We start from the raw sequence: 27,706 nt of genomic DNA on the forward strand, positions 1-27,706 counted from the left end.
TTTGCCTCTTTGGCTCAATGCCATGAAAAGAAGTGTGTGAATTTCTAGGGCTACTTTTTGTAGTTCCACATTTAAACATTTAAAATTCTCATAACTGTCATTTGGCAGGCAGTGAATCGCTCAGTGGCATGTCTCAAAACAAGTGCTGTAATACCCCAGTCACTGGAAATGCCGCCTTATAGGGTAGCTCATTTGGGCTAGTGGAGGATCCTGTATACAAGTGGACCTGGAGTTAGAAGGGAAAGAAAACGCCAGACCACGTGTGAGCCAGATAAGAGAATTCAGGAAATTCTACTCACTCCCAGAACACTTGATTGCATCAGCAACTTTTGTCTGGTTGTTCAGTGAAGACCTTCAGGAGCTCCCCAAGTCGCCCCTTGAGTAGTGGTTCCTTCCTTTCATTGATAACTAATCAGTAGTCTCCATTAGATCTTACTTCAAAATCTCCCCAGTCTCTCTCCAAAGGGAGGAGGGACCAAGTCCATGGTTCTCATCCCTTCATTCTTCCTCAGAGTGTGAGAAAGGAGAGATTAATTCAGATTTGGATTTGGAAAAGTAAATTGCAGAGGCCTCGCACAGACTTTCACAAATCTTTCTTCATTGTTAAAAATGTATTAGTTGCTATGAAGCTGTAGGCGCTCAAAAGGAAAAAGGATTTCAGAAGACTGCTAGTGTTCCTGGAACATGAGAAACAGCTTTACCTGTTCACCCCTCTGCACAGAATCTTGAAGACACACCTCCGTCACTCTGGGCTCCAAAGTACCTCTTCCTATATCGTCTCCAAACTGTACAAGCTCAATAGTAGCTTCCAGCTTCTTGGAGCATGTTCCTGCTTCTGTTCAGGTGGATCTGTCAGACGACGGCTTCTCCTCTCCTGGTCCTGTTTTCCTAGTCTGGGTGCCCTAAATCCTGTCACTCATCCTTTGCCTCTTTCTCTTAGGTGACAGTTTTGCTGGAAGAACAGGAGCTAGAGGCTATGTGCACCCCATTTTGAGTCTTTTGACTTCAACTGACTTATTTCTTGTGGTGATTACTTCTGCCTGTCATTTGGTTAAGACAACTGCTCTTTCATGCCAGGAACCCAATAATGCTCTCCACAAGGGCATGGCAGATCTTTTTATTTGCTTGAACTTACTGCTGCAGGTTGTTTTGAAATTTCATCTGAATGAGGATGTCTTCCCTCCCAGTGTGTGCCATAACCCAAATGAAAGATTGAGCATAATTTATACTTCTGTAGGACCTTTAAAGCTTTTCTACATAGGAACCAATCATTACAGTATGTCATAGAACTGACTTGCCCAAGTGGATCAGGACTAGCATCTTGAAAGCTGAGGTAACATATCTGGAGAGGATCAAGACTTATTACATCCGGTTAGTTGCCCTTTCTTTGTCAGAAGGATACCCAGCCTTAGTGGATGAGTTTTGGAACTTCATGATTCTTGTATACTTTCATGAATTATGGCATTTGGGTAGAGAGTGCGCAGACTGAAGAAATCTTAGGGGATCAGCCTTCTTTATTAAGGTGGGGGACTGGAGATTCAAATATCTTCCCACTCGTTTCCCATTCCAGTACATCCTATCTTCTTAGTCCACTGTTTACTGCAGATGCTGCCACTGTGACCATTTCCCTTCCTCTGTTTAGGTTGGCACTTTGATATAGGATCCTGCAGTCTGGCTTTGTCTTATGGCACATTTCTTCCCTTACCATGTAGATTTTTGAGGTGCTGTGAGCTTAGGCACTTGTAGCCTTCCATGCCTGCAAACAGCATGGATTTTTGAGGGATAAGGAGTCCACTGGTGAACTGCTCGACCTTTTGTCAGCTAGGATCTTTGGAGTGGTGGGGTGGCAGACAGGCCTTGGTGGCCCACTTCTCTACTTCAGCAGGAAAGATCCATGTGGAGGCTTGGTGCCACCTATGTCAATAGGTTCACTGGGGGAAGCTGCTATCAGCTTTTCTGCAATCTGGCAGCAGGAGTCTCAGGGTAGGTAAAAACAGTGACAGCATGTATTTATCTCCAGCAGCATCCTTGCTGTCAGCCCACTCCTTCCCTTCTGGCAGCAGGATAATTCTCAAAGATAGACCCTTTGTTCGACTCCTGAGCCCTATTCCTGGATTGACTTCAGTTTTAGACCTAATTCTCCAGCTTGACACAATTCACTGTTCATTTGAGCTATAAAGTACTAATTACTCCCTATAAGGATAAAAACTGCAAACAAGGGTTTGCTGTTGATGGTGTTAGACCATAAATTTCATTTTTAGTTGCACTTTGTTCAATATAGAGATTATTGTCTTTTTTTAATACGGTTTTGTGTTTAAAAAATCGATAATCATAAGACTTCAGGAATGGGAAAAAATGTGGGATGCTTATTGTTTGCCAACTATACAGTGTTTACTGAATCTCTTAAAATTCTCTAACTGGAGTGCACATTAGTTTAAATTAATCACAGAGGTGTCACAGCAGATTTGTATACAGAAGCCAGTGTAGTACAGGAAGCTGTTTTGTCCATTTGTTACTAACATGGGGCTCAGTTATGGCTCCTAAGAGACCTGATTTTCATGTGGATGTGAAGGTATCACATTCCCTGTGAAAAGGGTAAACTATTTATTATTATCATTTTACAGATGGGGAAATTAACGAAGACTGTGACTTGATTAAGGCCACAATAGAAGTCATTGTCAATGCTGGCTTAGAACACAGGAATTCTTAGCTACCAGTCTTAGGCTTACTCCATGCTTTCTTTTGCACCATTCTCTTTCCTTGTGGCTATAGATCATGTTGGTTGCTTAGCAGACAAACTGCCTCAGTTGCTGACTGGGAGGGGCACCAATAGTAGTAGCTCAGGTACTAACTTCTTTACCCCTGAATTGGTCTGGTATCCTCTCAGAAGCTGAGATCTGTGGCTGTGTTTTTCACAGACCCCAAAGGCCAGCCCTGAGCAGCTGTAGGGGCTGGGATCATGAATAACCTGTGAGCTTTAGGAATAATCAAGGACAAGCTTTTCAACTCTAGCTCTGGGTTTACATTTTCAAAGTTGTCTTCACAAGTGCGGGAAACTTTTTTTTTTTTTTAAATGAAAGCTGCAACGAGCCTGAACTCTTTTGTCTCCAGAATTAGGTATTCCCAGAAGCTTTGATGCCACTTTGACACCATTTTGGCAGGTTTACTCACTTGCTCAGGTCACTATAGAGGTGTGAAGTGTACTCTCTGGGGATTATCCCTTAGTGGGTATGATTTGATTTCACCAGTGAGTAGGGCATAGCTGAAAGGCAGCCAGATCCCTAGGGCACAAAATTATTTTCCAAGAAGAATATTAAAGGGAAGGGAGGTTATCAAGCTGCTCTAAATCCTGCAAATGTTTTCCAATGTATGGATGCTTGACTGAGATGATCCTCTGAGCCTTTTGAGGTCTACCACTTATTACTAGCCGGTACAGATGTATGCAGAAATATCTCTTGTATACTCTTATGGCCTGATTTAAACATGATGAAAGTAAATAGGTCCTGCAGATGTTCTGCACTTATGAAAATCAGGGCATAAAAATTCCCTATTATGAAGCATGAAATTTTTGCAATTACCACTAGATGTCACTGTCTATGGCTTGTGAATGGCAGATATTCAAAGAGTACATACGGCAAGGAACAATAAGCAATACTGTGGCCTAATAATTAGCATCTCTCTTTAGGGTGACCAGATGTCCCAATTTTATAGGGACAATCCTGATTTTTGGTTTTTTCTTATACCTCCTTATATTTCTTCTACCTCCTTTTACCTTCCACCCCCCATGTCCCGATTTTTCACACTTGCTGTCTGGTCACCTGTCTCTCTTTCACTTATCTTAATATCATTTAAATCTCATATTGTTTGTAAAACACCTAGCACTGTGTTGCTGAACCTGATTTTGCCTTTTAGCACTACCACAATATTGCTACTATATAATAATAAATGAAATTCTAGTTGGAATGATTTCTTTGGTTCATTGTTGTCTTGCTCCAAAGTAAGACAGCCATCTTTAGTTAGGTCATAGAGGAGTTTTCTTGTGTTATTTTATAGCTATCTGACAGCAAATCAAAGGACACCAATCTTTAAAGAATAGACAGTTCAAGAAATTAACCTCTTGTATCCTAGTAGTTCCTTCTCTCTTTGCATTTCCCATCCTGATGTTTGCTGGTGGTGCTTGGGGGGAGTAGATTAAAAATGAATCCCACCTTCAGCACGGCAGGACTCCTCCATCCACTTTTATAGCTTTTTATATACACCCAACTAAAACTAAATGTCAACAGGGGAAACTGATGGCTTAGTAGACTTTGAATGCAAGAGATAAGTAGAGCCATTTTTTCTGTAATTAGAATGAAAGCCCAAGATTTATAGGGCAGAGGTAAGGACAAACGTTAAGGACTCATTAGAACAGAGTATAAAACAATGTGCTAAATACTCTTGCTTGATGATCCACTGTAAGTACTTCTCGGATCTATAAAGATAAGAACACAAAAGGTACCTCTGTTATAAATCTTTATTTTAATATTTCATATTTAAATCTATCTTGCTCTCATACGCTCCCTCCTCCCTTTTCTTATAATGATTCGGTTTGATCTAGGCGAGGCAGTTATGCAAGTGTGAAACAACAGTTTACATAGTCTTCATTTAGTTTAGGAGAACTAAACTAGATTAACCAGATTAACTGTCTGTTTTTATTAGTCTGATTTTTTTTTTCCTTTTAGATGCTGAACATAGCACTTTCAACATATGTTGTGAACAGTACCCACAACAGTCTTCATCATAAGCAGGGACTGCCTGTAATTAATCAAATCATTAGTTGGACAACACTAGGTAAGGAGACCTTCTATCTAGATCCAGTTTACAGATAACTTTCAGGAAAAGGAGAAGAGATTTTTTTCCCATGATCTTTGCACTAACTTTTTTCATGTAATTTTGCACAGTCTTTTAAATTTCATTTTATAACTAATTTTGACAACACCATACTTTAAATTTATGTAGCTCAAAAGTAATTCTTGCTCAAAATCTAGGCCTGTTTTTATTTTAAAAATTGGTTACATTTTCTCTGGGAAATATGAAACAATAAAATGTTCTACAAAAATGGCTCATGTTTAAGTTCATAATGAAATCTGGAAAACCTTGAGTTATAAGTAATTTTTATTTATGAAAGTTTTGCAGAGCTCTGTATGCCTTTTTTAAAAATTAATTAGTTATTTTTTTTATACTTGTAGCCAGGGAAAAGCAATCTAAGACAGTATACATGCAAAACAGTTAAAGCAAAGTGGTACAATGTCGTTTCAGGAAAATTATTTGCATCAGCTGTGGTTTCAATTTTTACTGAAACATAACAGCAAAGACAATTAGGTGCATCCGTGAGTGTGTGGTAGAACTGTTCAAAACTGCCTCAGAAAATATTTGTGGTCTGATAGTAGTATATGTTAAACATCTGTTAAAGCCTTAATATCATTATTAAAGGAGCAAACAGCATAGAACTCTGTGGATTTTCATATGATCCTAACATTAAGAACCTATGATTACCATAAGCAGTTGTACTTATTGATACTGTGAAATATAGTAACATGAAACCATCAGTCTTTCTGTTATAAAAGTAATCTCTGTAGTAATCTCCCAATGGATTTTAGGCATTTGTAGATGTTCTGTAGAGGCTGACTCAAAAATTATCTTTATCCACGACTATAGTAATCTAGGAATGTAGGGATTTGTTTCAGAAGTAAATATATCCCATTTAAGGCTTGATATCAATTTTCTGCTAAAACTCAAAACCAAAAATGTAACCTTTGTTTATGACTAGTGTTTTGACCTTTGTTATCTGGTTACTTGATGTTTTACATGGTGTATGCATTTTTATACTGATGGAATTGCTATATCTTAAAGAGACACTTTCAATTTTAACAATCGTGCTTCTGTCTGAACATTATGTACCTAATAGTCTACAGTAATACCTAAGATTAGTACAACTGAACATTATTAGGGAAAACATGCTTTTCTCATTCTTTTCAATTTTCTTTTGAGCATTTTACAATACTATCATCCTTTCTCCTGTTTATCTTGTATTGTAAATTAGGCCCCAATTCTGTTGTGAGTTTTGTGTGGGCAAATCACCAACAGTGAAGAAAACCTTTGAAGTCATTGGGGTCCACCTGCACCAATCTCAGTGCAGGACTGGAGTCTTAGCTAGTTTTCCCTTTTGTGTGTGAATTTTACCCACAGTAGCAAGTGAGAGAACAATATTTTTAAATTGGAAGCGAGTTGGGTAGAGGAGGGTAGATGATTAGAATTACAAGGTAAGACATGCTAGAAATTGCTTCTGCTCATGTGCCTAGAGGATGATGATTGTGGAGTGGGTGGCTATATGACAAAAGTAAAGCTAATTGTACAAAAATTCTTCCATATCCTGTACTACAGATGTGTTGACTATTTCAGCAGAACCATAATATTGTGAATAATCCACATCTCTGAGCAGCATAGTTAAACTGACCTAAGTCCCTCTGTAGGCAACACTACGTTGACGGAAGAATTATTTCATTGACCTAGCTGCCGCCTCTCAGGGAGGTGTATTACGTAAGCCAATGGGAGGCGCCCTTCTGTCAGCGTAGATAGTGTAGACAAGCCTTGAGATTCAAGCTGTTCCTATTTGTTTCGCTTTTTTTTTGGCTGGACAATGGCTGGGCACTTGAATCCAGTCTCTTCTGGTTGGGGAGGTAGGTAGTGAAGAACTACCTCCCCAACCAGAAAAGACTGGATTCAAGCGCCTAGCAATTGTCTCAGTCAACATATGCTGAAGTTGCACCACAATTACAATTTTCTATATATATACAAAAAGAAAAGGAGTACTTGTGGCACCTTAGAGACTAACCAATTTATTTGAGCATGAGCTTTCGTAAAGCTCATGCTCAAATAAATTGGTTAGTCTCAAAGGTGCCACAAGTACTCCTTTTCTTTTTGCGAATACAGACTAACACGGCTGTTACTCTGAAACCTATATATACACATATATTCATAACCATAACCTGTATATGGATCTCATAATGACGGTTAACTTCAGCGAATTACAAGCTTTTCATAAAAGACCTTACTTGGTATAGTTTTATAATACAATAATACCGTATTCAGTCAGTTGGTGTAACTACTTATTCTGGGGTTTAAATTTTTTAGTTCTCCCCTTGGGAGTGTCTGGACTCTCATTGTCACACCATCAGTGATAATACTTGATTTGATGCTTCAGAGATGTGATAAAAACCATAGTCTGCCAAGTAATCATTCAGTACCATCCATGGTAGGGAAAGGAATCTCTCCTAACATTGTAAAACCATGAATGGGAGTAATCACATGAGAGGGGCAAAATGAGGGCAGGTGCCATGCTCACTTCCTTACTGCAGTCCTGACCTGCAGTGCCCCTGCTCTTTCTTCCTGTTCAGAACCTGCCTTACGCGTAGAATCCCACAAGTGACGATGCAAAGCTGAAAGTCGACACTTGGTTGAAGAAAGTCACTTGATTCACTAGTGAAATAATTTTGGTATTAACCCAGGTCCCAAAAAGGGAGAGGCTTGTTCATTACGGTTTCCCATCTGCCACCAGTAGCTTCTTTAAATATTCCAATTTTTGCTCATTCAACACTGAAAATTGATATTATTTCATATATAAAATGTTTTCAATAGCATTTTCAAAATTTGACAATATCTTCAACAATTAATATGATAGAGAATACAGAGTTACTTTAGTAAATGTTAAGAAAAACTAAATAATTTAAATGATAAATTACTTAAATTATTTAGCAAAAGTAACTCCAGAAAACAAACCAGGGCAAATATGATCTGGATTGAACCTCCATACATAATATTTGAAAGGTGTGACGTTTTGTCTTTGTAGTGTAAATAGGATAATACATCTCTTATTCTTGTGTTAATGACATATGGTTCTCTGTTTGTTACAGCCTCATCCTTGTTTGTGCCATTACTGAGTCCCACGTTTTTCTTCCAGCGACTGCTTAGCATACTTCTCTCTTTGATGTCACCCTACTTGCTCCTCAGCACAGGGTACTTCCTTTTTAATTACAGCTTGGAGCATCTTGTTCTAATAAAACATTTAAGTGTTGAATGTGAAAAAGTTACTAAATCTGTGAATGTTCTTATAAAGATGGAAAGTTTGTTCCCTAGTAAAATCCACATTTTTTACCTTTTGAATGAACTACATAAAATGTCTGATAATTCTCTTAGATTACATGCACTTTATATCTCCAACACCCCTCAGGCAGTGGGTTGTAGGATGTGTATACGTACAAAGTTGGACCGAAATAACTAAATTGGATTTAATTTACATCTTTTGTTATTTTGTTGCAAGTTTGTGTGTAGACAGCCCTAAATCCTACAACTACAAAACAAAGGAGCAAAAAACAACGTTCGTGTAATGTCATGCCTCCTTATAAAAAGGACGGTGGTTAAACTTTCTCTAGTGTAGAGAAAGTTGTGGCACATCCTCTAAACAATTCTGGATTGAAGTTAGAAATAGTCCTTGTACCCCTAGATGGAATCTCAACAATTCAGGGTGCTCAAAAACTCACTTGCACCTATAAAGGATCAGAGTTACTAGGTAGTGGAGGGTAGCTTTTAAGACAGTTTGAGCATTCTAGAGTCTTAGCGAACAACAGAGATACCATCCAAACCTTTAAAAAGAAGAGAAATGTTTTTCTATTTGTGTTCTTTCAATTTCTTTCTGAAGAAAGTCCATACCAAAGGGTGCCCATCTGAAGCCCTGACATACATTTAAAAACATAATAACATAGAAGTTGCAAAACAAACTGTCCAAAGCAAGTTAACGTCTTCCTCCCATCTTACTGCACGTCGATTGATCTCCAGCCATTCGACCCCAGCAACTTTAAATTCCCACCGCACATTCCCCTGAGACAAAATTAAAGTATTTTATAGGTCTCTGACATGATATAGTTCAGATTAACAGGGAGTCAATCTCAAAGAACATGCATTATTTGTATAATTGAATACGTTATGCTTATGATTGTATGTATGTATATATGTAATATTATGTTAATCATTTTATTCAGATATGAAGCTCTCTTTCCACTGGTATTGTCTGGGTTGATGTTTGCTTGGATATACATGGAAAAAGAAGCATTACAGTACTATGGCGATTCACTTAAAACAAAGGTAGCATTTCAAGACAGTTACTCTTGATTTATTATCAAAAAACTGCTCCACTAGAAAAGTATGAAGTGATTGCTCAGTGATGGCTGTAGTTCAGTTTCATCATGGTTTTTCTTCCAGACACACTAGATCTTAAAAATATCTTTAGTAGTTTCTGTTGAATAGTTTGTAGCAAAGCTCAAGTACATATTCTTTGAGTATGGAAAGCCTATATCAGGTGCCCATCTCATAAGAAAATGTAAAAGAGATTTATAAAATATTTTATTTGATATATTCCATATTAGAGCTATTTCTAAGACCACAGGAAATCAATGTGACTGAAGCAGTATATTCTGTAGGTTAGAGATGGGACCATTGAGTTTAATGCTAATTCAAAATAAGGAGTGAAAGTCCTTCCCAGGATAAGTATAACGTTACTGTCTGTTTTAAAGATGGGAAATTCTAAATAAATAAAATGACTAGCACAGGAGTATTGGTGATGGAGGCTGAAAAGAAATAGTCATTTGATTTCTGAAATTACCCAAAGGAAATATCTGTAGAGTCATTTAATTTCTGCCTGCCTGTCTTTCTTATCAGTGTGGTCTTTTATTTCTGATCAGGCAGACAGGGTGCTGCTAACTGAATTTATGCTAGCAAATTCTTGGATTTTTCCCTCAGAAGGGGTTTACACTATGTATCAATATAATTTCCTTGTCTTTGAGATTTATTATGTCAGTGATGCTCTGAACCCATGATCACATCGCGATTCCACTCTTAGTCTAAGCTGCTGTTGTGCCCTTGAATTGGTTAGAACCAAAATGCCTATTACAGAGCTCTCCAGCCATTCTGAGCTGGGCAGGAGATATAATACCATGCCCTCCCTATTTCCCAGGAATCCATAGTCATTGATGATAATTATAGAGAATCAATGGCAAGGATGCTTTGGAATTTGCCAGAGTTATGTAGAGGGGAAGCTACAGTTCTGAGCCTTCACTGCTTTTGTAGTTTATATGTAGTCAACCCAGTGGCATATTGATACCATGTTGAGCTACAAACTGGGATAGCAGATTTCAGAGATTAATAATGCCTTAGTCAGGGAGAAAAGTCAGGGGGTAAAATTGAGGCAGAAGCATTCACAAATGCTGATCTGGCAATTACTGTATTTTTTTTTTACCTGCAGGGATGCAATTTTAAAACTTCAGATACTCTGCCTTGTATCAATAAATGTTGTATTAGAAATGCAAATGATGAATATTGTCATTTGTTTACATAACTTAACAAGGTGAGGCTTATATGTATCACATGGGCCTGTTTCCTTAAATCTTAAATAGTAGAAATCCCAGCACAATGTGAAAGATGCATGGTTTGGGTTCTGCTTATGAGACCATATGAATCGACTATGAATGAAAAGAATATGTGTAAGTTTGAGGCTGTGATTCGGTAGCGTTATCATTTTTCCTTTACATTTTGTGACCTTTGTCTTGCTTTCAGTGAGAAGAATTCTTTCACTTTATTTTTCTAGTCTTCTTCAAACAAAAACAAGAACAGCTGTACTGTACTACACTACACCTCAAGAGCCCCACTTTAATGTCTGCCAAAAAGTCCTGCATTTAGGAATCCACTCAGGTCTCTGCTGATGTGAGACTATTTTTAAGCAATATGTGGTCTGTATTTCAGATCCGCCACATGGGATTTTGCTTTTTCCAATGAAAAGAAGTTCATTGCTGTCTTAAACTCTAAAGACAATTTCTCCCCGGGGTCAAGAGGGGTCATGTCCAGAGCAGAGTAGAGAAGCTGAAGAATCTTTCAGTATCCTCATTCACACCATACCTCACCTTGAGGATAATTGCAGTCTTTATAGTAGGAGATCTTTATCTACCTGTTTTTGTGGGCAGTGAAAATGTATTTTTAAAAAAACACCACCACTTGGGGCAGGGGAAAAGAAAACAGATCAAAATAGTAAACCAAAGGTAGGGGAGTTGTTTCTTACCAAAGACAGCATGAGAAGCTCTGCTGGGTTCATTTGATTAATGATCACTCTACTTATACAATATCTTTGTGGCAGACCCATTAAAGTATAGGAAAAGTTTACAAGCTTCATCACAAATGGATCTGTTTGTTGATGGGAAAGTGAGTTAATTCCTCACAGAATCCACTAAAATATATTCTTAGTATCAAAGTGAACCACCTGACATCATGTATTGATTTCTTCTTGCTATCTTCACAGCTTGCTGTTCTCAACTTCTCCTGCTCTACTGATATAACTCAGTTTCGGCAACTCCACCTGGATGACATCCGCAGGTCTTTTTTCTTTGTATCCTTTTGCCTTGTTTGGAAAGCAGTGCTTATGACACAGTAATTTAGCTTCCAGTGAAAAGATTGGCCAGTGGCACAATGGTGAATTTCAGAATGTACTGTACTTGCTTGGGTTACTGCTGAATTTATACACAAACAGCCTCTTTTAAAGATTTTTAGAAGGTCTTTTCTTGTAAAAGAAGGATTTCTTTTAAAGGCCTTTGTTCTAAATACCAGGCTAATCTTTTGGTTGATCTGCTGATGCACAAGCCGGTTCAAACTGCCCACCTGGAACTCCTTTCTTTGTCCCTTGAGAAAGGTTATGCTAAAATTATTCCTGTTTTTATATTATATTATATTTTATTTATATTTAACATTAAAATATTATAGGACACAAGTTGACCCTCGTGGATGGGATGATAAGCAAACATAGGGCTGGATCCTTCAGACACTAAACATTCCTAAAACTAAATTGTTTCTAATAATCCCCTTCCTCTTTCTTTATCATGAAAGCTGGGTAGCTGGGAGAGAGTGATATGATTGTCACTGGGCTGAGGGTAGGTAAGGGAGATTTGGCAGCCAGAGTAGTGAGTTTGTGAATTACAAGAAAGATTAGAGGGTTTTCTAGGAAGAATTAGCATGGGGTCAGTGGAGAAATAGGTTTATCGTAGTGGGTCGGGCTGAGGGAGGAGGAAAGAGAGAGTTAGGACCTCCCATACGTTTTATAACATAAGAAGGAACCTGGCAAGTTTGGCAGCCTGTCTCCTGAGCTTTTGGTTTGTGCTCTACAGAGTACACAGTGCTTTCGTAGTAGGCACCAGTCTGAGCAGGGTGAACCAAAATCCCAAAGCATACAAAGTTTGAATTCGTAGAATGGAGTGCCCCAAAACAAATGTTTCCCATTGTACACACGATCAATCCCTGTGGAGCCATCCCTGCAGCAGCTGCTGAACCTGCACCTTGCTACCAAATGCTCAACCCCTGCCTTCCAGCTTGACCTGAAAAATGTAGTATCACTTCCTATCTCTGAGAGGGCCATGGGCTGCTGGAAGTGGGGCAAGTCTGGGCAGGCCACCGTGAGGGAGCTGGTGGTGAGGAGGGGTGGTGTTGGCGGCCCCATTGCCCGGTGTGCCCACTCAGATTTGGCCCTGTAGCTCCTCTGTTGTGACAAAGGGGCTGTGGGGCCAAAACTGAGTATTGTGGCCTCCACGCATGGGGGGCTCACAACACTGCTCTGTTTTGGCCCTGCAGCTCCCCTGTCACACTGGAGGACTGGCGGGACCAAACCTGAGGAGCAGTGGGGCGGCCAGTGCTGCTCCTCCTCTCCGCTGCCAGTGGTACGCCCCATGCATAACTTGTGTACAGCTCTTGAGCGCCACTGTTGTAGAACCTCAGGGGCCCAGAAGTGGTCAGATGCTGTCCTTCTGGAGGAAAATCAGAGCTAAGGAAAGAGTGAGCAAATGGTTTTCTGGGTTCAGAGAGCATCCTGAACCTGAATATGATTTAGGTGGGTACCTTAAAAGCAACTTTATTTACTGTACAGTAAGCTTATCTTTTTCATTTACAGCTTTGTTATTTCTTAACAAAACATTTAAAATTTCGCAAAATTAATGGGGTATTTAGCACTGGCCTCATGCAATATTTGAAAATTTAAAAATCAGTTTTTCTTTGATTAAGCAAAAAAAAAAAAATTGAACAGTTTTTAAAGCTCAAATGTAGTATTTCCTTGGGCACACTAAACGAACTGAATATATTTTATTCAGTTTCAATAAAATGTTCACCTTTTTATTGAGAGCAAGTACAATGAATTTCAGCTCAAAAGGTTTTTTGGTTTTTTTAGTTTGGAATATTAATGACTATAAAGTGGTGAAGAAGGAAATGACTTCTTAACTTGAACTGTAATATTGCTACCATGAAACTATTTTAAATTAAAAGAACATGCCAAGATTCCCAATTAGGGCTTGAGAGTTGGCCTATATTGTGGAGCCTTAGGCCTTTGTTAGCCTGATCTTCCAGAAGGAGATTCAGATTGCATATGCTTAGCATCTTGATTAGGTGGCAACCCAGCCCATTGGGCTGTTTCCTGTTTTATTAGAGAATTGTAGCTGTTATAAATCTGACCTGGAAGAATTTTACAGTATTGTTAGACTGTTAGATTACTAAACCTGAAACAGTGTGATTCTGTTGGGAGGTAGATGCTAGGAATTTCTTTATTTGTGATCACATATTCCTTTCAAAAATTTGCTTGCAAATTCTTGAAGACCCTATTTAATAGTTAATATTGAACTTTTTATACTGAGATATTTAAATACTCCATGACAGGAATGAAAAGGTCAGGAGAGGCCATGCCAGCCCCTGCCTTCTCCCCCAGGGAACTCTGGAGGCAGGAGTCCCTTTTCATTACCTTCCCACTTCACAGTAGGGGGAGGAGTTGCTGGAACTGTGGCCAGATTAAAGAGGTAGGAGAGACTAATATAGGCCCTTGGTCTCACCACTGAGGGGAGGTAGGAGCCTTCCATCCTCCCCCTTCCATGGGGTTGTATAGCAGCCAGATTTTACCTTTGTGAAAAGAATATGCTTTAGACCCTTTTAGATACACAGATTCCATCAGATCAGGGTTTTGTCCCCTCTTCTCTTGTCTCTATATTTGTGGAATGTGCAGCAAGGAAGAAGGGCAGATAAGGGGCAGCAATGGGATAATGGATGGGCTGTGCTGTTTGGACAATGAGAGTGTGGGAGGGTAGGCTGGCAATATTTAGTCTTATTTTTAAGACCAACAACCACAGCTAATTCTCCGACAAAGACAAATGTGTATACGTTGATAGATGGACCGCGCTCACATTAAAGTGTACAAAAGTGCATATGTTTGAATGTGTGACTGTATTGTTATGAAGAAGTATATCCACGCCACAAGTTGAACAAGAAAAAAAAAGCTGAGTCCCTAGGTCTCTCAGACAGGTTTTGGGGCAGACTGGTCATTAACCTGATTTTCACATGGGCTCCCCTCTATCAGAATTGGCTTAAAGTCAGAATCTGAAAATCAGTCAGGCAAGGATATCTGATTTCATACTTTTAAAAGTAATGTAAAACTATAACAATAGTAAATGAGATTCTCATAGTGCTGGATTGACAGATAGTTAAAACAAAATTTTCAGCATGTTGTTTTTATTTGATCTTTTATGTAACTTTTGTGTTGGATTTTCCTTAGCTATGTTTAGGTTTTCTTCATCATGACGGCTTTTTTTGGTACTGGAAATATAGCTTCTGTTAACAGGTAAATCTTATTAATGCTGTCGAGAGACATTGAGTGCAAAAGAGAAGACAGTGCAAAAAATACTCAAATACCACACGCCTAACAAAACAGTCCAACATAAGCAAAATAATAAGAATAGTGTAATAATCTAGTGGTGGTTGTATTTAAGTATTATTTTCTATGGTATTTGGTGTAAAGGACCAGTCCTGCAAGATACTGAGTTGCCTTAACTCCTACTTTTAGTTGTTGTTAGTCGGCGTTGAGAGCACTCAGTCCTGAGGAAGAGCTCTGCACCTTGAAGAATTGGGCTGTAAATAATCATAGAGAAAGTCTATGTATCTGTTTTTTCTAAGTAACACTGTACTTGGGCTTGGACAATAGTACTTGAACAATAGTGGCTTTCATGCTCATATTTTGAACAAAATCTAAAACGTCTCATGAGCAGGAAAAATGAAATGTTCTGCTTTTTTATAGAAAATACTGTTTGCAAAGATAATAATTTTTATTTTATTATTTTAATTTTAATAATTTTAATTTTATTATTTTCATGGTTCTCTAGTTTTGACCCTGCTTCTGTCTATTGCTTCCTGACTGTGTTCAATCCATTTATAATGGGAAGCTTGCTGGTGTGGAAGGTTAGTGATTGCATCTTTGTGCAGTTCTCTCAAAGAATGGATTAATGAGTAATACATCATGCATGCAGGAATTCTTTTTCAATTTACAGAATATATATGTTTTTGAGATTCATTAACCCATTTTATCCTGTCTGCAACTATCTGTTTCTACAGAATTTCTGAAAATAAAACCTGTAAAGGGTGTTTGACTTCAGTATACAGAATACATGACTGACTCATGAGAAATATATTTTATTATATTTAAATAGGAATTTTAAGCATTGAAAAGATGTTGTTAAATAAGTTAAAACATTAAGGGTTTTCCCATTGTTTATAATACACAAATGAAAGCAGGGGAAATATATATTTTATTATCTCCATCCATCTAGATTGTATTAAATAGAAATGTCTTGATTGATTTTTTTTTTTTTTACTGTTGTCATTTTTGCAAACTTTATCTGATTTTTTAAAATAAACAAATTAAACAGTCTTTTAAAGACTGGATTTCCCATTTCCCTGCCCATGCTGTCATTCCCTGTTTGAAGATAAGGTTTAGGAGTGCTTCTCTGATGATATCTAGGGCAGAAATCATTAGACAGCACTAAGGGACAGCAGTGCAGACAACCTGCTGCTAGATTACGCCTAAAGTAAGTGATATGTTCACCCCGCCACCTCTTTTCCCAAGAAGAAAAGTTGGTTGGAGGAGCAACCAGTGTCTGCTCCAGGGCTTTGTTGAATCCAAACCTGCTGGATGCTGGGCAATATTTACCATTAGCAGAACTGAAGCTGCCTTTCTGCCCCAGATGTGACCACATCTGCATCCCAACCTGTACTTTCCAACAGCTGTAAGGCAGGAGCTGGGAAATGGCAGGTTCAGTCTTTAAAAGATGGATTCTTTGTGTACTTCTAGCCTTAAAGAAGTGTGGATCAGTTCTAAAAAAAGAAAATGCAGTGCACATATTTGAGAGGGTTTTTTTTTTTTTAATTTATTTATTTATTTATTTAAGTTGTGCCGGTTGGCTTAGTTGTGTCCTCTTGGAGGACAGTGAGTGGAGTATTTATTCTTTGTTTGGCTCAGTACTTGCCACATCCAGGCATTTTGTGCGTGGGCTGAAATCATCCTTTCACACTGGAAGTTCCAGGAACTACCATGTAAAATATTGCAAATTCTGTGTGTTACAGCGTTGCTCAAATATTTATCATCAAAGCTAGACTGGATCAGCTGAAACAAGGATAATTAATATGTTTTAATCATTAAGTTGCATGGTGCCTCATAGTTTTTCACTTCAGGTAGGCCATGGCCATAGATTTTGTATCAGTTTACTAAGTATATTCTCTGCCAAATGAGTTTTCACCCTTTGTTTGCCAGTATTTTATTTTTTACGTGTGCTACAATGAAGCTTCCCATAATGGCAATTTGAAAAGGGGGAAAATGTTTCCATGACCATTAGTGATGTTCTGATAGGCTGTTTTAAAAATGTTGCTCTAAACCATAATGTAATTTATGTTTTAAACAGATTGTAATCCCTTTTGTTCTTGTGTCGTGTGCTTTTGAAGCTGTTCAAGTCACAACCCAGTTATCTTCTAAAAGGTATAGCAAATGTTATATTACTGCAGTAGATGGTGTGGGTTTGATTGTGGAAATCAGCTAAACAGTATAATTAGTAAGGGTGTGAAATACCCCGAATCAGACTTCATTTGTACATCAGTCCACTTGCTTTGAAAGAATTTGGATTTATCAGGTATCAGACTAAACTAACCAATGAGCCCCTCTGATGACATAGCTCACTTTTTGCTCACTGCTTACACAGGCTTCAGTGGGAGTTTGCCTCAATAACAAATGAGTAAAAAATTATGGTGGATTTTAAAGTTTGGCCCAGTATGAATGATCAAACATTTTGTTTTCTGCATTTAAAACATAAAAGATACAAACAAACTTAATGTAGAAAAAGTAAGCAATATTTAAATTAGAATTTCATGTTTTAAATTGCATCTCTCCATATAGTACAAATATATTTTTAAATAAACAATGTACAAGCTAGCTAAATGAAAACTTCATAGCACTGACCTCACCGCAAATTGAGTGCTTTTTTAAAAAAAACGCAAACAAGTCTTTGACCAGACACTTTCATTATGGATTTTGTTTCTGCCCTTGCATAGCAATTTAGAGCATACTCCCCTCCAGAGCCTGGAATGGAAACCCAGATTCCTGAGTCTCGCCATTCCTCTGCTGTCAGCAAATATATATGAAACCCATATGTCTCACCCACTTTAGTGCTGCTTAACGTAGAGGATATCAACCTCCTACTATCAGTTACTCCATTAGCTCAAGTGATAGAGGTCTCTGTGATCTAAAGGTTCCAACCCTGCCAATGACCCATCTGGATGTCAATACGATTCCATATGATGGAGTTATTGTTTTTTCAGTTTTCTTTTTTAAAAACCTAAAGAATTACACACAAAAAGCTACATTAAAAGAACACTAGTAAGGTTTCAAAATCAAGCCCTCAGAAGTTAGAAAATACCACAGTTAAGGTTGCATGTGCAACTTTAGTCACCTCCGTGTGTGTATGCATTCTGATATAATCTTTAAATGCATTTCATATGGTATTTTTTCCATAGGACCCTGCCTGTTCAGTTTATCGCCCCAAGCCTTTTTTTTACTGCTCATTATTCCAACCTTGCTCTGAAAAGAGAATTATTAATATCCTCATGGGCTTTTCTGCAGAGCCTATCAATATAGTAACTTCACAAACATTAATCAGTCAATCTCTGCAACACTCCTGTAAGGTGAGAGGGCATTATTATCCCCATTTTACAGATGGAGAACTGAGGTATGGCGATTATTAAAGTAAAACATTTCCACTCCTTTTGAGTGCTCAGTCTGAGACAAAAAAGAGATGATTTTTCTGAGTACTTACAATTATATACTCAAAGCACAGGTGTCACTTACTCAATTTGCAGGTGTGAGTGCTCGCACTTCAGCAAATCAGACATCAGAGTCTCAGGTTGGGCACCAAAAAATGCAGAATATGCAATTAGTGACAACTTGTGAAAAGTTGGGTTTACGTGACTTGCCCAGCCTCACACAGGAACTCGGTGCCAGTGGAAGGGAGAGAATCCAGTTCTCCAGATCTGCAGTTAATTGCCTGAACCATGAGACCATGCTTGCTCTTTCTGCCACCCCCTGCTTCATTCACGATATGCTTTCCAACTTCTGATATGCAACAGCCCCCTTTATAACCCAATCCTAATAATCCCAAATAGGTCCATCCCCCTACTTAATGGGACATAAGTTCTATGGAAAAAAATAGCTTGTGATCGTGTAATTAAAGACTGTGTCAGAATGCATATGCACAAAGGGGGCAAATTAAAGTTCCACAGGCAACCTTAATTCTGGCATTTCCTAACTTCCAGGGGCTTGACTTGCAACCAGAATAGCGTTCTTTTAACTTTATCTTTTTGAAAAGAGAGCACTGAGATTAGCACTGTTCTTCTTTTGTAAAATCCTTGCTGCTTTCCAGGTAGGTATGTTTGTACCTGTCAAGAGGCGAGGTTTTTGCTAGGCACATGAATAGCCTTCAATCGCTCTGCTCACTGTAGGAAGCATACTTCATGCTCTTCATGAGAATATTCTGTCTGTGTGGGCTCTTCTACATCTCCCATCAATGTGGTACCTTAGCTGAGCACTTGCTAGATATTGCAAGATTGTGACATCGCTGGCTATTTAAATCAATACGAAGTTTCCAATGGAAAAGATGCTTGTAGACGAATCAGAAAATAGTGAATTTGCCACATCTTTATTAACTAATGAAGCATAATTGGTTTATCAAGACAGTGCTAGAAAATATAGCACTAAACTCAGCTTTCTCAAAGGGATAAATCAGTTTTTAGGGCCTGCTAGCTGATGCTTGCAGAGCACTATGATATATGTTTTCTAATGAAGTTTCACATTGTAAATTGATTATATTTTATAATGATAATGCTGTATACATTAAACTATTACAGTTAATGATGTGCCTGCTAGTGGGTCAGCTCTTTGCAGCATTGCTCTAATGCTATTAACTGACAAGCCAGTCATTAATAACTGCTTTCATGTGATCTACTACTTCAAAAACTTAATGTAAAGAGTAAAATATTAAGAAAATGAAAAAGCTTTATTAGCTCTACTTCCTCTCACTTAGTCATTTTACTTGCTGAAATCTACATTTCCAAAAGTAATCCTACATACTGCAGGTTCACACTCCTGGGTTTTTGTGCATTCAAGGGATTTAGGAGCACTCTGCCAAAGCTTTTGGGAACTTCTGGAGCACTTTTACTCTCAGTCAGTCAAGGTGCTGGAGGAGCGGCTCACGTAATCTCATTTAGCAGCTGTCCACCCAGTAAGACCGGTTTGTCAGCACAGATTCGGTCAGCTCTTTATGAAGAATATTCAAGAGAATTTTATGCTCACAAGCATTTTTGTTGTTCTTGAATCCTTCTGGAGCTTCCAAGCCTTCCTACTCTGAGGGTTTGAAGTGGTGCATAGAACTTGTGCTGTAAGGAGTGGATGTCACCCACTGTGCATTCGCAGTATACACGGTTACAGATGCCATGATTTTTAAAGGTTTCAGAGTAGCAGCCGTGTTAGTCTGTATTCGCAAAAAGAAAAGGAGTACTTGTGGCACCTTAGAGACTAACCAATTTATTTGAGCATAAGCTTTCGTGAGCTGCAGCTCACTTCATCGGATGCATCCAGCTCACGAAAGCTTATGCTCAAATAAATTGGTTAGTCTCTAAGGTGCCACAAGTACTCCTTTTCTTTTTATGATTTTTAAACTGTTTTTAATATTCTTTTAAAATATCAGCAGCAGTCATCATTTGACAGGCCACTCAGGTTTGCTGACAAATAACTCACTTTTGGGGTACCCTATTCTGAAACTGTAATTACATTAATGAATAAGTCTCTTTTCAAAGCATCGTGATAAAATTATATGTTCCAAACATGTTAGGCATATCAGCCCTGTTTTGTGTGTTAACTTTTCCCACAAAGTGCTTTGGAAACGTATCTCTCAAAGAATGAAAGCCAACTGCAAGAAGTAATATCATATATAATAATTCATATTTATACTTGGGATTCTAATAACTTTGTAATTGTGTCTGTGGCTATCAATTAAGAATTATGGTCTCTCCTTTTTTGCAGCCTTTTCCTCCTCGTTCTTGTGATTTCAGACATTATGGCTTTGGTAAGCTACTATTGGACATTCTGTGCAAATAAGATCAAGAAAGCAGAGTGCTCAGCTAATTCAATCAAGAGATATCTGAATTAGTTACAGACTTCAAAGTTTTCAGAACTAGGGCAGTGAATTGAATCAAAATCCTGGTGTAATTTACAGATAAAAATCCCCATCTTCACGCTTTGTATGTCATGTAAGGAATGCTTCTTAAGAGGCATAATTCTTTTTTACTTCATTTCTTTCACTCTGCTGTTGTAAAGCTAGTATTCCTGGTTTTTAATGTATTTCAAATCAAATGTTCAGGTTAACAGTATGAGAGCACGAGGGAATGCCAGATTTACCTGGGTGCCTGGTCTAGTTAATTTTTCAGCAGTTTCTTGCCTGCTGCCAGAAGAAAAAAGAAAAAACGAGAGAGAGAAATGTGTCACACACTGAACTGATTTTTCAAACCTGTTGTCAGAATTATCAGCGGAGGGCTGGAAAATATATGAGAAGTATCTTTTGTAGAGCAATTGTATTCTTTGTTTGAGGCAGTGGGGAAAATTCACCCCAGCCACTTGTAGACTCATGATCAAAATCATTTAAATAGAGACATCTTAAAAAAAACCTTTACAAATTTAAAGTGACACAATTAATTCCCTAAAAAGTGTCTTCGACAATAGCAGTGCATTGCTATATTATATTATGACTGGAAGGTAAACATGCTCAAAGCAGTGGGCAGGGAGTTATGCTATTTTTGCTCTCACTTCCCACATTCTGTTTTGGAAGATTTACTTCAAAGTGACAAAACCTGCTGTTTGTATTACGTCATTTCACATTGCAGTGTGGTTTAAGAGATTTTACCATATAAGAGAAATAGGAGGTACAAAACATCAGAATGTCTAGTTTGATCTTAGAGTGACAAACAGGCTGGGTCCTAGAAGTATTTTTATCTAATTTTCACATAAAGATTTTTATAAACTGTTTTTTATTTAATAATTTCAGTAGGAAAAGAATTAAAATGTTAATAAAATACGCATATGCAATGAACTACAGAGTTTTGACATGCAGGAATTGTGTGTGTGTGTGTGTATACATATCATCTATAGTCATCTTCTTTGTTTCATATATATATAAGATGACTATGGGGGGGGGTATATATGAAACAAAGATGTGTGTTTGTGTGTATTTATATGTATATATATGAAACAAAGATGATGACTATAGAAACAAAAATAAAGTGAAATGCATAATGGTTCTTATTCTTACCAAACACTTAATGCAGCCACTAACTGTGTGGAATTTTTTCTTTCTGCTATTACTTGGTGAACCTTGCAGGCGCAAGTTCAGTTGTCTGCATATACTCAGAATGGTGTTTGACCACACAGTTAGTAGAGGTAGCATCCAAATTCTGAGAAGAAGCCAAAAGTGTTGGGTGTACTTATTTGAAAAAGGAGTTAATTGCTAAACTTGCATTATAAATACAGCAGATTTTTAGGGTGATCCTTTAAATGGATTGAGTTCCTCACATACCTCGCTTCAAGGAGAGTATTGAGAATCATTATTCTGTTCTCTCTCATGAAAGGTTTTAAAATATGAACAGTTGTTAGAAATTTAAAGTAGCTTTTGAGTTTATTTTTTTAAAGGTTTGCTGTATTCAACCCACCAGCTTTAAATGCTCCTTTTCAGATGGTGGAGTCTCTGATTTTAATCTTCTGCCCCTGATTTCTGTCTGAAATAATCTTTAAGAAACTAGTTTAACCTAAGGTGTATGTCAGCTAATTGCTGAAGTTTTTTGCTGGTCACTAAAGATTGTTGTGTGGGGGAGATGGGAAAGAGGGTTTCTGGTCACTGGGAGGCGAAGCTGGTCCTTACCTGCCCTAAACCCCTGCTTCTGATGAGTCTTGCACCGCCTTCACTGATAGTACATAACCCGCTTCTCCATGCTGCCATATCCTAACTTCTCCTCTAGCCTGAGAGTCATTAGGGAAAGACACATCACACAGGACTGTCTACCTGGTAGGGAAAGGGGAGACGAGGCAGCCAGGGCTTGGTAGCTGTGTGACTCAGGCCCCGGGATGAAACTCTTTAGCCACTCTGTGGTGCAGGGGGAGCAAGAAGAAGGGGGCAGGGCAAGATTTTTTCTGTTGCTTCATAGGAAGTTGGGAGGATCTTGGTTTTTCTCCTGGGTCTTATTTTGCTTAGGGGTAAAAGTAGGGAACAGGGTGACAGCACAGTAGGTGTGGGTGGGGGAAGTCGGAGGGACTGAGGTATCTCTGTATCACACAGTGGACAAATACACACATTCTCTGTGTTGTAAAACAGAGCTTCTCAAACATTTTTACCTGTGACCCAACATGACACACACTTTTTCTTCTGTTACCCTATATCCCAGGTCCCTTTAGGCTCCATCCCAGAATCCTTCTTGCTGTTTCACCCAAATCCCCCACAATGCAATGTATAGTAATGGTTAATTATTTAAATTTGCTAGTCATGGCCATAGGTGGGAAAATATTGACATTCAGTCCATATAAAATTGATAATTTCACATATTAAACAAAAAATAGAAAAACATTTTGTGTGTGTATATGTGTGTGCATATGTAAAATGAAAAATTATATGAGTTGCACTGTCCTCCCTGCTGAGTATCTGCTTACCCTAATTAAGTCAACAGTTTGCTTTATGAGTGTGTTTTGTAAATCAGGACAAATTTAAAAAAAAATCTATTTTATGTAGTTATATGGCTTCAGTTATCATAGTAGCTGAGCATCTTGCACTTGTTAGTGTAATTTATCCTCACACATACCTGTGAGGTAGGGAAGTACTATTATTCCCATCTTGCAGATGAAGGACTGAGGCACACAGAGAGACTGAGTTACCCAAGGTCATACACGATTTCTGTGGTAGAGTCCCTATAAAACAGCTGTGCAGCCTATTCTGAGGTCACTGCCAAATTTGAGAACCATTGTTCCAAACAATAAAGTTGTTTGGGGGCTTCTCTTGAAGAATGCTCTCTATTAGAAATCCTTTGTGCTTTTTACAGCACATCTTGTTAGAACTAATCAGCCTTTGTTCCTCTTTAGCTGTTTGTTTAGTTCAGTCCAAATGAACATTCCTGGAGGTCTTGCCCTTGTTCCACTTGAAAACTTAGAAACCTGGAGTAAACAACCTGAAAACATTGGTTTTAGTCTTGTTTTTCAAGTTGTGCAATGTTTATATACTAAACAACATTATTTTCTTATTTCACAGCACTTCTTCTTTTTGGTTAAAGATTATGGAAGCTGGCTGGACATCGGAACAAGGTACAGTACATCTCTTCCAGTGCTTTCTTAAAAGGATAGCTTCAGGTTAGTAGGTGCCAAAGATTAGTCAGTTATTATTTATCTGTTAGTGTTCCTGTAATTCCTTCCAACTGCTTGCCCTTCTCTCCCAAAGCAAGTGTTTTTCCCTTTTCCCCACTCCTAGTAATGTTATCATCCTAGAACTCATGTTTAATATTGGTTGGCTGTCATGACTAAAAGTGGGGAAATTCATGGATTTAGCATGGCAAAAAATACGAATTTTTTTTTTTAAATAGAAGAGACATGGCACACAATATTTAAATTATTATTATTGTTTATCATTGGAAATTATGAGAAGTCAACTCTTTTACAATTAAAATTGTTAAAAATAATTTAATAGTTGGCAACTATTTAAAACCCCATACACTCCTACGTTGTACATTTATAGATCCAAATTTATGCAGGAGTCATGCTGGAAAGGATGACAAATACCACGGCTTTTCATGGGGAAGAAAAGTAAGTCACAGTTTTTGCCACAGAAATCAGGGCTCTGACTAATATAGACCCTCCCCTGCCCCCCAATCCTGTTTTGTGACCTATGCTAGTCTCCCCAACAAAGACTCCAGTGCAGCGCAGGGGCCACAGAGCCTTATTTGTGGCCACTCCTGCAACAACAAACCAGCATACACCGAATGGAAGGAAGTATTTCATTAAGAGTACAAATTTCAGATGTAGACATCCAAGTAGTATTAGAAATACCTAAGTAAATCATGACAGGTTTCAGAGTGGTAGCTGTGTTAGTCTGCATCAGCAAAAACAACAAGGAGTCTTTGTGGCACCTTAGAGACGAACGAAAGCTTATGCCCAAATAAATCTGTTAGTCTCTAAGATGCCACAAGGACTCCTCGTTGTTTTTGCTAAGTAAATCATGGAAATAGCTTGTTAGTCTGTCTTTAATAGAAACTATGTTGCATTATAAACCCTGCCAATTGTCACATGAAACCCTTGTTCAAATAAAAGTTGAATAGTGACCTATTAATATTTTGCATGCTGTGTCAAGTATATTTACTCTTCTCCCCCTCCCACTTATTTTCAGGCTGTTTGAGCCTTTGCTCTTAGCCACATTTCCAAAGTTCCCAGTGTGCGTAAATTGCAATAGATTAAATAGTGGAAAGAGTATTTTACCATCATACTTCCATGTTCTCAGTCTCTGCTCTGCCCCATTACATTTGGTGCAGGAGGTGAGGGGTGCCGTCCGGGAGCTGATTACATGCAACCTGTATTCTGCCGCTTTGTGTATACATCCTGTGTAGTGAGTGAGTTAAGTCCTGTGGAAAAGATCATATGAGGCCGTATAATTAAAGATTGTATCATAAAGCATATGCACAAGGAGGCAGAATGCACAGGCAACCTTAAACTTTGCATTTTCAATTTTTTGAGTGCTTGGCTTTGCAACCTGAATAACATTTTTTCAGTGTAGTCTTTTTGTATGTAACTTCCTAAGGGTTGTAAGAAAAAAGGTGAATTCTTATGTACAACGGAAACAGTCCCCCCCACCATGCATCATCCGTGGTGTTTTGAACCCTGAACCTTCAGCACTGAGCATAGACCTCTGCCATTTGAACTACAAAACTAAATACATGAGCAGGAGAAGGTGGTAATTGCAGAGAAGGGTTGGACCCCAGGGGCCACATGCCAGGGAGGGTGCAGGAGGAGGATAATCTTGCCTCACTTTTTCCCATCCCTCCCGCTACAGCTGCTTTGGTAGTAGCATGAGCCTAGCCTTGGAACATCGATGTTCACTTATTATTTGGATGCTGCAATAATTTTCCTGAGAAATGCAAGTGTGAGTAGGTAAATCATGATTTTCAATAGTTTATATCTCATCAAAACCTGGATAGAAATTTATGGGACAAAGAAAAGACTCTTCTCTAACCTGAGGGCTTTTACCCCCTGTCCCATTTCAAAGGCCTTTTGCACACAATAAGGTACTTGTTCTAAAAAAAAAGGTTGCAAGAATCTTTTATAAAGGAAAGTGTTAGGCAACTATATAAGGGTCATTACCAGCTCCTCCTGTAATCTGTCTGTGGCACAAGCACAAAGAAAAGCTTGCAAAATTTCCCTTCTTTTTTCCCCTCCCAACCAGCTCTAATGCAGAGTAATTGCTTCTGAGGCTACAGCAGATACAACCAATCTAGGAGTATTGGAGGGGGTTGGAATGACTGTCAGAGGGAAACTCCTTCAGGGAGACCCTAGGGAACACCTAAACTTGGAGAGAAAGCTTTGTGTGAGGTTCATGTTCTGTCACTGTTATCTGAGTTACCAATAAAGCCAAACCCCAGGAAGACAGTAAGTGTAGCCTTTATATGGTATGTGTACGTTTGGAGAGCATCAACATAGTTGTAATTATGTCCCTTCAATCCCATCAACACTGTTGTTTTGCCAAGAATATTATTTTAATTTTAATTCACAAGTCAAATCACCACCCTCAAACTACTCTGTCTTCCCTAATCTCCCTTCAGTTTGTCCATATTTCTCGGAAAGGGAACTATTCTGAACTGAGTCGAGTATTCCGGAAGTGTTCTCACCAGAGTTCTATAGAAAGAGACTACAGCATTACATCCCTGTTCAGAGATGAAGTCTGTGTGACTGAAATTGCATTTGTCTTTTCTACTGCCATATTCCATTGCAGATACAGTACGATATCCATATCTGATTTGTTGGCCACTATTACACCAGGTCTTTTCCAACATCAGTTTCCCATGTTTCTCCTCCCTCCCCATTTTGTATCTATGGTTGTGTTACTCCTTTTGATATGACCAGCTAGTTAAAGTTTGGAGACCTGTAGGCTGTTCCTAGAGTGACAAGAAATTGATGATCGAGTCTGCATCAAGCAAAATACCAAAGCCCTGCTTCTCCGAACACAGGAGACCACTTCCTTGCTCATAGCACCAAACTCTTTCAGCCAATATTCTGACCCATAACATCTCTCTAGGCTGCTTCTAGGGCCACACGCATTCCTTTCAGGCTGTGTGTGCTTGGTTTTTTTCCCCCTCATCTGATTCTGCCTCTCTGTGGGCCTTCAGCTGAAGCTGTCTGTCTCTCACACACACCCTGACTCACAAAAGTCCAAATTACTGGGATGGCTGGCATATATCCCCTTTGTTTTAGGTGAGGCCGCTTAGGTGTCTCTCACAGCTGTTTTAAATAAAGGGTGGAGGTCACAACAGTTTAGTTGAGGTTTAATGAAACCCACAAAAACTACATATGTATTAGCTGGAATTTTCCCAAATGGCAAATAATTTTATCTTTCTCCTATTTGTATTTCTAGCCCTGCAATGTCTCTGTCCTCACTGGTGTTTGCATCCCCTACCAATTAAGTATCATTTGTGAATTTGATGAGGCTGCTGTTTTTTACTCCCTTCTTCCAGATCATTAATGAAAATGTTCAGTGACAGCAGACCTTAACATTGATGTCTATGGCACAACTCTCAGTAAATTGTCAGTTTCACAGATTCCCCCTGCTCAGTTAACTGTCAACTACCATATTTGTTTACTGTCTTTCAGAAAGTTTCTGTTCTCTCATTTAATACTCCGATCCATGGTGACTTGAATTTGTTTTGCAAGGAGGATTTCATGGGGTTGTTTGTTTTTTAAATTGGTATAAAACTAAGGTAAAACTTCGAAGCTATCCCTCAGAATTCTTAAGAGTCGTTCCCTGTGCCAGGATCTGTGATCTGCACAAAAAGGCTTATTTAAATCCTACACCCGAGGAACTTTGAGATATTCATGAACTGCATACTGTGCATTGGAACCCTCGTTAATTTTTTTTGTTTGTTTGTTCTGCCTCTAGAAAACTGCAGCCTTTTTGTGCCTTTAATGTATTTGAATCCTTGTCTGTCTGCAGTGTGC

General features: G+C 38.5%; 1 protein-coding gene across 5 annotated transcripts in view; it reads left to right on the top strand.

The window, feature by feature from the left end:
• The window catches only part of PIGN (phosphatidylinositol glycan anchor biosynthesis class N), a 142,312-nt gene that overhangs the window by 106,957 nt on the left and 7,649 nt on the right, over positions 1 to 27,706 (top strand). For all 5 annotated transcript variants that reach the window (XM_084618707.1, XM_084618708.1, XM_084618706.1 and 2 more), the window contains 9 exons: positions 4,722 to 4,830; positions 7,953 to 8,055; positions 9,078 to 9,180; positions 11,384 to 11,470; positions 14,670 to 14,725; positions 15,264 to 15,339; positions 16,836 to 16,909; positions 20,501 to 20,543; positions 23,763 to 23,815. In XM_084618707.1, the coding sequence (XP_084474833.1) occupies positions 4,722 to 4,830; positions 7,953 to 8,055; positions 9,078 to 9,180; positions 11,384 to 11,470; positions 14,670 to 14,725; positions 15,264 to 15,339; positions 16,836 to 16,909; positions 20,501 to 20,543; positions 23,763 to 23,815 (704 nt within the window). The remainder of the gene's footprint in view (positions 1 to 4,721; positions 4,831 to 7,952; positions 8,056 to 9,077; positions 9,181 to 11,383; positions 11,471 to 14,669; positions 14,726 to 15,263; positions 15,340 to 16,835; positions 16,910 to 20,500; positions 20,544 to 23,762; positions 23,816 to 27,706) is intronic.

Source organism: Lepidochelys olivacea, assembly GCF_965140295.1.
Source record: "Lepidochelys olivacea isolate rLepOli2 genome assembly, chromosome: 2".
Classification (NCBI taxonomy): Eukaryota; Metazoa; Chordata; order Testudines; family Cheloniidae; genus Lepidochelys; species Lepidochelys olivacea.